The 10,383-nt window shown below is 35.6% G+C and overlaps 1 protein-coding gene across 3 annotated transcripts in view; it reads left to right on the top strand.

Annotated features, from left to right (window-relative positions):
- Nucleotides 1-9,101: 9,101 nt before the first annotated feature.
- LOC111870474 (integrin alpha-9) overlaps nt 9,102-10,383 on the top strand; it is a 54,230-nt gene continuing 52,948 nt past the window's right edge. For all 3 annotated transcript variants that reach the window (XM_023862803.2, XM_023862800.2, XM_023862802.2), the window contains exon 1: nt 9,102-9,380. In XM_023862803.2, coding sequence (XP_023718571.1) covers nt 9,211-9,380 — 170 coding nt within the window. In that variant the 5' untranslated portion in view covers nt 9,102-9,210. The remainder of the gene's footprint in view (nt 9,381-10,383) is intronic.

Below are 10,383 nucleotides of genomic sequence, written 5' to 3'. Positions count from 1 at the left end.
TCAGTTAAAATTTTTAAATACTCAGATAATAAAATTTAATAATTAGAGACTAAAGATTAAAACATAAAAATTAAAATTGTACTAAAATGGATATGAAGTGCATATTTTGAGATAAATCTCTTTAAAACTTTGTGACTGCTACTTGTTGATGTGGTGGTAGAAGCGACTATAGTGTGGGGCGCCTGCATATCAGGATCTTCTCACATAAGTTAGATCATGATTTGGAATAGTGTATAAGTAGCTTGACTCTGGGATTTGAAGTTCTCACAACAATGAATATAAAGGTTAGTGTCTTCAAAGATGTAATGCCATGGAGTTTGTAGACTCTCATGTTGACTCTTAAGATGGGAGAGTATGTTCTCCAAAGTGTTGCTACCTCTCTACCAGACTACATGGAATCATCCTGGAAGACCATGTTCTTTAATTAACAGTATCATTTTTGTTTCGTACTTGCAATCTGTGTATCTTCAGACATGTCTTATAATATGTGCAAAAAGGAGCATATGTTCTCATACCATGGGTGTGAGAAGTGTAATTGATGGGACTGTACTTGGACTGAAAGCAGAAGTTTTGGAGTGATATGTTGAAAAGAAAAAATGAAAAGAAATTATAATGCATTAGGTTTATGTTAATACATCAGAACCCCCATTTAATGATCCTTGATCTACATTTTTCCCTCACATAACATCCAGTTTCATTGATCATAAGTCAATTTCCTCCATTTAAGATTCTCATTATCATCCTAATGTTCAGGTCAATTGCTCTCCAGCAAATCCGTAAGTGGTAGTTTGACTATACATACAGACCTTCAGAGACTGTTCTGATTTCTTGGCTTTTACATTTCAAGAGGTTCAATGCAGATGTCACGGTAGAATGTTGCTAAATACAGGGTGTTTTTTAATAAAATTGATGCTTTCACGGCTATGTGCTTCACCACTACCAGGGCACTGCCAGCCATGAAGTGCACATGAATTTTGCAATGACAGCATGCCGGTAACATTTGGAATGAAGGGAAGTCTTACCTTTTTTTTACAGATCAAAGGTTTTGAAAATGCCATCCCTCTTCACGTAAATATCTTTTGCAATTAATTGTTTCATTAAAGAACACGTACAACAATCCTTGCACTAGACTTTGACACTCCAGTCTCTTGAACTAGACCTTTCAGTTATCTTCTAGGTGTATGTTCAAGTCTGGCCCCTGTGTCATCCAACTTCTCCTCATGAAGCACTTAGTGGAGTCCCATTCTATGTTTATTCACCAAATTATGAATTGTCTGCTAGGAACTCTTTCATCATGAAATTCACATCAAAATTTTCTCCAGCACTTAAAGCAGATCTGTATTTCACATAGGTGACATACAAAAATACACGTTGCTCTAAAGTTTCATGAACCATGTCATGCCACACTGCAGACTAACTGCTAACTGGGAACAAATGGCTCATGGCGCTGATAACTACTGCCTGCTTCTGACAAATCATAAACAGACTTCACATGCATGAGCCACACTGCCTGTCATGTAACAGAATACTGTGTAGAGGTGTATTATTTTCCTTCATTCCATACATTATCAGCCATCAAGCATGCTGAGTTATCAGCAAAATTCACATACACTTTGCAGCTGGCGGTGGACCGGTCACAGTGAAGGACAGAACCGTGAACTGGTCAGTAGGATTAAAAATGTCGCTGTAGAATGCCAGAGTGGAAGACCTTAGGTGCAGTTAATCACAGTTGCTTTACGACTATGTCTGTAGTTGTATTGGAAGGATAAGAAGAAATGGGTTGCTTGGAATCATGGAGAATGTTCATAGTACTCATGTCTCATCTTGTCACACTTCAGACACTCCATGTTGTTTCTGCCAGACAAATCTTGAGATATTTCCTCATATTAGGCCATGACCACTTCCTTCCACATTTTTTCCAATTCATCATTCAGTACTATGTAATCTGAGGTATACAAAAATCTGTTTCCTATCCTGGTCCTAATAGAGAAAAGCAAAAGATACAAAACTTCTCTTTCCAGTAAGCTCAGTAACCACAACTCTTAAAGAAATGTGCAAATACTGTGATAGAGTTTTTGAATATGATTAGAATCCTCATTCCCAACATTTTTATTTGTATGAATATACTCTAATGTACAGCTCTTTATTGACCGTCACAACACAACAAACAGAAAAAATCAAGGACAGCACGCAGCTATGGTTACGCTACATGTTTCAGCCACTAACGGCATTCATCAGGCAAACACATATTAACAAACATATACCATTGAACTGCAGTACATTAGATTGGATACAATGTTATTAATCATTTAAAATACTTTTCATAAAAATACAATAAGTCAGATTATATAAAAAACTAAAAGTTATTATATAAAACAAGATAAAATTGATGTTATATAACATCGAATCAGTCGTCGATATTTTACTTTTCATACGTTTCCATGGACAAATTGGAAATTTGATATTTTTTTTATATATAAGAATGCATAGGAGGCCCATGATGTTGCAAATTAATCTGACAATGATATGAATATAATAGTATTAAATTTTGTTATAATTAATAATTGATTTTGATATCGAAGATATAGTATATATTATTACTTACTGTATAGTCAATGCCTCATCTTGCGAAGAATTGTCCGTACTGTATGGAAAGTGAACAATGACTGATGCCTCAATTTGCATATTATTCCTTGTTTAAATTTTAAAGTTTTAGCTACTATATAATGTGATACTGACAAGGAAAGTGACTGTCACAAGCAAAGAATAGATACTTCTGATTATGTATTGCAAGCCTAATTTTCTGGATTGTTGAGCTGATAGGTACACTCATTACCCATTATCAGTTTTCTTCTTTCAGAGTCATGAGCAATACTGTATGTACGTAGGTCGTACCGAAAGTCATGAGCAACTTTTTTTTGCATGCAATCTGGGAACAGCAGACGAAAGAGAGTACAGTGGTAGGTGGAACCAGCTGTTGTGTTAACCTTGAATGTCTTGTGATATCAATAGCTTGCATCACGTGACCAGTATCACTCCTAACAAAATAACCAACAACAATATGTCATTTCGCCAGCATGCTGTCATCAAATTTCTTATGAAAGAGGAAATCCCTGCTGCAGAAATTCACCAGAGACTTCAGCGTGCTTATGGAAGTGTGCATGGGTGCGAGCAGTGTTCAGAGATGGGTGAAACATTTTAAAGATGGGAACACCATCGAAGAAGAGCCTTGGAGCAGTCGTCCTCGAACAGTCTCAACTGAACGCAACAACGAAAGAGTGGACGAGATTGTTCAAGATGACAGGCATGTGACTGTGGACACAATAGCGCGAAAACTTGGAATAGGGCACAGTGCAGTACAGGAGATGATTGAAAGCTTGGGCTATAGGAAAGTATGTGCTCGTTGGGTCCCGCGGTTATTGACTGAAGGCCGCAAAGGTCAGCGAAAAGCCATCACCTCAGAACTGCTGCAGAGATATCAACACAAAGGCAATGATTTTTTGCTCTGTATTGTGACAGGTGATGAAAGCTGGTTTCACCATTTTGAGCCTGAAACGAAACGGCAGAGTATGGAATGGCACCATTTGCATTCTCCATCAAAAAAGAAGGCAAAGACAGTGCCATCAGCTGCGAAGGTGATGGGCATAGTCTTCTGGGATGCAGAGGGGTTTATTCTGGCTGAATTCCTGGAACCTGGGCAAGACATTAGTGCTGCTCATTATGTCCAGATGCTGCACAAGCTCCATCGTGCATTGCGCGATAAATGTCCAGGATGAAACATCCTGCATGACAACACTCGCCCCCATGCCACTCGCCTCACATTGGAAGCAATTGCTAAGATGGGGTGGGAATTTCTTCCACAACCTTCCTATAGCCCTGACCTGGAACCCTCCAACTACCATCTTTTCGGATTTGTGAAGGATCAGCTGCATGGACAACGTTTTGAGACAAGGGAGGCAATGCAGAAAGCAGTGTGTCAGTGTCTTCGGATGGCTGGAACGGAATTTTACAGAAGGAGAATTTTCAAACTCCCAGAATGCTGGGAGAAATGTGTACAAAAAAGTGCCGACTATGTGGAAAAATAAAGAAAGGTCTGTAGATTGAGGTGGTGTATTTGGTTTGTCAATAATAAAGCATGTTACTTTACAAAAAATTTTTGCTCATGACTTTCAGTACGACCCTCGTATTATACTACTGTAGCAACTTTGCTGTTATGTAAAGTTTTGTTACGCACTATGTACTTCATATGACTTAACATTATTATCTGCTTTCCTCATAAGCAGTGCAACAGAAATGTGATACCTAAACCACATGCAGGCCACAGGTCAACAGGAATTCAATGAATGATCAGTAAACATTGAGTTTATTTTTTAAAGAATTTTGAACGATTAACTAGTTTTTAATCAGAAAATCTGTGAGCAGACTTTGATATAATGGTAATACTGTGGATTTTAAGCTTTCACGGCAGTTAATAGCATTCTGGTTGATGAATATGGATAGAAATACATTGTAGTTCTGGCATTTTGGAGACCAGAAAAATGCTATTATCCAAAAACAGTGTTGATATTGGTAACAACTGTATCTCACACAACACTGAACAAAAGCATAGTTTGATGATGAAACAAGAGTCAATGAGTGGCATGACATGATGGACATGTTGTCATAGGAACAACAGTTTGGAATGTAGAATTCAAATATGTGCATAAACATTTATTTGGGGTTTGTATGATTTAAAGTTTTCACAGTGCCTGTGTGCAGTGGAGTTATTTTGAGTGATCAGCTGCATAAAGATGGAGATAGTATTCAACATTTTGGACACCATCTGCAAATTGCAGAGATAACCGGGATCATATTCTGTTGGTATAATAAATACAGTATGCTATCATGTCACTCTTCATATCAATCATTGATGATGGAGACAGAAACAGTTTCTGAAACATTGGATACTGTGTTCTTGCAGCTGTTGCCACAAAAGGCTTCATTGCATCCATTTTAAATTATATCTTCATACCCTGTTTAATTTTGAAAATTGAAGTAATGTTTGCAGAATAGTGCTGTGCTTTTCTGTATGAAATGGCAGTGTGTGTGTTAATATAATGAAACACCAGATCTGAAACCTGTAGTTGTAGATCCCACAGAAAGAAAACTGTAGATTCATTTACTGATCCCATTGTAATTAAAATATACTTTGCTGACTTAGTAACACAACTTTCTAGGCTGTGGGAAAAGTTGGATGTGGCCACTCTTACTCTGTCTTGGACCGAGTATATTCAATGAGATTTGGCTTCCATAGAGCACCTTAACCCTCTGCTCCTCATAACAGTAGAATGTCATATAATAAAAGGGTCCTGTCCCTTATAATATAGTATACTGAAATCTTGTTTAAGAGTTAAATATTCAAAATAATCTTTGTTGATTGCAGAGATTTAGTCATTTGAAGCCAGATACTTTCCTTCAGGATGACTGCTTGAAGACGGTTCAAATTTAAAATGATCTGAGCCATAGAAATATCAAGCCACTTTTTAGGTTTTCAGAGTTGCTGTTCTTTTATGGATAAATAACAAAAATAACAGTTCCCAAAGAACTTCAAATGTAACAATTTCCATTGTTTCTTGGCTATATAGTGCATGTAAAATGTCAACAGATATCCTGTGCTGTCAGACATAGCCATTTCTGTAAAGGTTGAAATTTTTTAAATTTGATACTTTTAGGTCTTAACTCCAGAAAACCTCAGATCTTCATATATTCAAATAAGTTTAGTAATAAACCACAATTTTGCGTCTGAACTGTATCGTCTGGTATGAAAAAACAACAGCAATGTAGCAGACAGATGAAAATATGAAAATAAATCATATTGGCCACATAAGGTTCTGTAATTTTGAGCCTGTATTTTCACATCTTCCACTTAACAGCAAGTCTATGTATGACAGCACTTAAATGCTGCAATTTTAATATTTACTGTGGAATTTGAAATTCGCATGGTGATGACAATGCAGAGTCCTATCTTCTGGGCTTGCTCAGCTTACTGTTCATGCCTGAAGACAGGCAGTATGTTCCTCCAAAATGTCATTAAATTTCTGCCAAACAAAGTGATGTCTCCAATTAGTAATCTTCTCATTCTTATTATCCATGCATGCAACTATTGCTACTACATGTTTGTGGTCTGGTAGACAGAGGATTGTTTCTTTCAATAACTACCATTATCCCCCAATTAAAATCCAACTGCCAACCCTGTTATAGTATCAAAAATTTTAAATTCTTTGTTCTTGGATGATAAAGATTCAAGGTTGTGTCTGCTGTAGCCAACTGTACAGTCCATAACTATTCCGTTATGTTGATGCCAAAGACTGGATATTTATAACAGTTTGTTTTTATTTACTGTCACAAAATTATCGATGAAATAAGATGTTCACTGTTGCGCTTACAGCATGTTGGTTCAAGGAAACTGACTAGAACATTGGTTTGGGCTTCAGGACAGTTGCAACACTGGTTTAAAACATTTTAACATATTATATTTGGAAACTTTGAAAATTAAGTAAAGGAAAGATATTAATTTTTTCCTTTTGCGTTGTTAATTTAGTGGTAATTGTGAAAACAGACACACTGAAAGTATGAAATGATAAGTCAGATTGTGCTCTAAATGCAGTCAAAAGAGAGGTAATTCCTTATGAGTTCCATGAGTTGATTGTTCCCTTGTAGGTGTACTATCCTGAAGTTTCCAAATTTAACTACTTATGCTATTGTTGTCTGACTTCAGAAGTTAACTGTTAACTTGGTGTATTTGAAGCAACTTTTCCTACAGTGGAGAGTACTGACTATGTAGCTGCCATACTTTATATTTATCTTCCTGTACATCTTAGGAGATGCACAATATATCAAATACAGTCATGGTGCAAGTGTCATTTAACATTTATCCCTTTAATCGTATTGTATTGTATTTCATCCGTTTTGCTACATAGTAACACTTGGACACATCATTCAGTAATACAAGTTAACAAAATAAATCTACAAAGTTACAAGCATACTACTAACTTTGTTACAATCATAAGCAATATATAAATACAACATTCCAAAAAATATACAAACTACTATATACAGCTCATGAATAGCTATGACATCCAAACATAAGTGCTTGCACCATCCACTTTTTTTATTAAAACTAACAAATTCATTTATCATATAAAAAGAATGTTTCAATAAAAATGATTTTAAGTCTTTTTTAAAAGCTGAAAAACCCACCTAATCTAATTCACTACACCAAATCTAATTTTATTCTCAACAGACAGAAATAACAGCTTGGTCACAATGAAGTGAAGAAACATTTGGAAGTTTACCATTTTCTTCCTGACTAATTATAGCGTTATAATGTTTCATCAATTTGGGTAGTATAATAGTGGAGAAATACAGGAAGTTATGGAGCAGGCTCTTGAAGTATGTTACACACAGCTGGAAATGGAAGTAGATTCATAGAGACAGGGTGCTTCATTGTGAGAAGGCTATTTCCAATGCCTTAAGTTGGTTGTTTAATGACACTGTCAGTATCAAGACTATTTAGCATTTAAATTTCCATTTAATATGGGCTTGTTATTCCCTGCAATTTTCTGCTGATCAGGAACATCTGCCTGCTTCTGAACTGGAGTGTCTACCTAGTACTGAAAAGCCATTTCCACTCCGGGTCACACACACATCTGTTCTGTATAAGAATAAATGTAGTTTATTGCTGGCAACATAAATTGAAGAGATGGATTTTTTATCTATTTCAGGAACTGGAATTATTAATATTTCCTTTATATAAATGTGCTTCTGATAATATTGAACCATGTCAATGTATTATTATTAGGATGATCCTGAAACTATCAGTAAGTCATTTATTCTGAGTTTACTGTACACTGTTGTGGAGTTTATGGTATATTCATAAATAGACTGCCTAGCATTTACTTAAATGAAAGTAACTATGCATCTTGTAATAGGTATACTGATGTGCCAGTGAGTACCAGTTGCTATGTGCTCTTCTTTCTGTTGTGATATTAACTTCTGGGTGATTGAAATAGTGGCCATAATCTGTCATTAATAATATTATTATTTAAGCATGTGTTTGTTTAGAAGCAAACTGAAATAATTGTTAAGTTCCATTGTAAACAAGACTGCTGTAGTCAGGATAATAGGCATTTATCAAGAAGTCAGTGTGTTAGGCATTGTTTGCAAGTTAAATTTGAACACACATTATTAGTTTTCTGGACTTTGTCCATCATCTGATAGTCTAAAATAGAACACAAGTGTTTTTGGAGCTGGATTTGTCCCACCCTAAGGTGACAGATATGTACCATTTCCAACAGTTGATTGACGGAAGTCCAGAAAGCTAGTAATAGTGAGTGTTCATTTAGATTCCACCCCACAGAAAGAAATTTAAACACTTGGAGGTTGTCAAATGCACAGTGAGTTTTGTATTCTTACCTACATGAATTTCTATATCATACTTTCTGTATACTGTAAGCTGTAGGAATGTTTAGCAAATGTATCATGTTGTATAATATGGCCTTTGTAATATCCCACATATGAATATTCTTTTCAGTGTGTTGCACTTAAGAAGATGGTGAAGAGTTATCTATTTTTGTATGTATGTTGAGATTGTACTCTTGAATCAAAAAATTTGCAAATTTCCACACTAAGTGTATTGTAATACAATGGTTTTGTGTATTGATATACCAAATATTCAAATGATGTATGTAAATGTATATATACTGTATATAGTGTACTGGACTGGCTGATAGCCAGTGTAATTGTCTCTGTAGACAAATGATAGCAGTGGTTATATATCTGAACAGTAATGTTAGAGTGAGTACATAATTATCCTGACAAAGACTGACTGTTTTTGAACACATGTATGGGTGGTGTTATATATGTTATAAAGGAACATTAGACGATTCCTAAAATGAAGCCATTGATGTATTTAATTTCCTGTCGATTATCTGGCACATGACTGTTCCTTTTGGTGCAGTTTCCTGTTTTGTGGTTGACCTGGACTTCCTTTCTCTTTCCTGTGTAGATAACACAAGACATGCAAATGTCAGACATACATGCATTGTTAGGTAATCAGTGTTCAGATTAGATGTTATCGCCATACAAAATGGGAACAGCACTTCTATAAGATTAATTACATGTTATTAATACTCATAAGCAGGGCTAGAAACTGCTTGTCATTAGTGAAAAATGTTTTTGTTGTTTACATTGCTGGTAACTAGTATTCTTTTGCTTTCTTCCCATGGCTTCAACTTGGATACAAATCACCCCATAATGTATGAAGATCCATTGAAAGGGACAGGAGCAAGGGGCAGCTATTTTGGCTTCACTGTGTTACTTCATTCAGGAATCAAGCCTTGGTAAGTTGCTGCATTGCAAGTACAGTAAACCCTCATTTAATTTAATTTATTCTTATATTCAAGTAGTTCCAATTACAGGGCGAGAAACAAGTTGACACCACTGGATCTAGAATACGTCAAAAATCAAAGAAATGTTCCAACCAATCACTGGAACAAGTCAAAATAACATAATATAGAACATAGACAACACACTCACTTAACATAATAAAATGTGACTACAGCAAGACTTAAATACTAGATGAAAACATATTAACCGTTTATCTTATAAAATTCATCCAGTTTATAAAAACAATGCATATGAATGGATATTATCAATAAACAGTACAATATCAAATAATGTTTGTTAAATCACTCACACATCTAACATGCATGAACAATAAATGGAATAAATAACTTCTCTCAGAAGTCAAGGACTTGTCAAGGTTAATTTTAGATACTATTTATAAGAATCAAGATCACCCCTTTTGTTCCGTTCATGATATTCATTTAAAGAATAAAATGAACCAGCAAGAAGAATCTCTTTTAGAGCCTGTTTGAATTTAGTAATATCATTTAATAGATTCCTGATGCCTTGTGGTAGATTATTGAATATCCCAATTCCTGAATAATATACATTATACCCTCATTCATCATCATCAGTAATCTGTCAAGATGACAGGTCCACAGTCTCTTCCAAAACAATTCCTCCACTTAATGCGATCTAGAGCTTTCTCCTTCAAATGACAGTATCCTCTTCTGTCCCCAAGGTCATCCAGCATCTTCTTACGTCTTCTTGTCACTTCTATCCGCCCATCTATCTTTCCGTCGATAACTTCTTTTAGAAGGCAGTTTCTGCGTAAAACATGACCAATCCAATTAGCCTTCCGTTTTCTTATTTCGTGTAGGATATTCCTCTGCTCACTGACTCTAATTAACACTTCTTCATTTCTCACATAATCGGGCCAACTGATCTTCTCCATCCTTCTCCAACACCATATTTCGAAACTTTCCAGATGTTTCTGAT

The sequence above is a fragment of the Cryptotermes secundus genome, unplaced genomic scaffold (assembly GCF_002891405.2).
Source record: "Cryptotermes secundus unplaced genomic scaffold, Csec_1.0 scaffold2534, whole genome shotgun sequence".
Taxonomy (NCBI): Eukaryota; Metazoa; Arthropoda; class Insecta; order Blattodea; family Kalotermitidae; genus Cryptotermes; species Cryptotermes secundus.
This window is presented reverse-complemented; position numbering and strand designations above follow the sequence as displayed.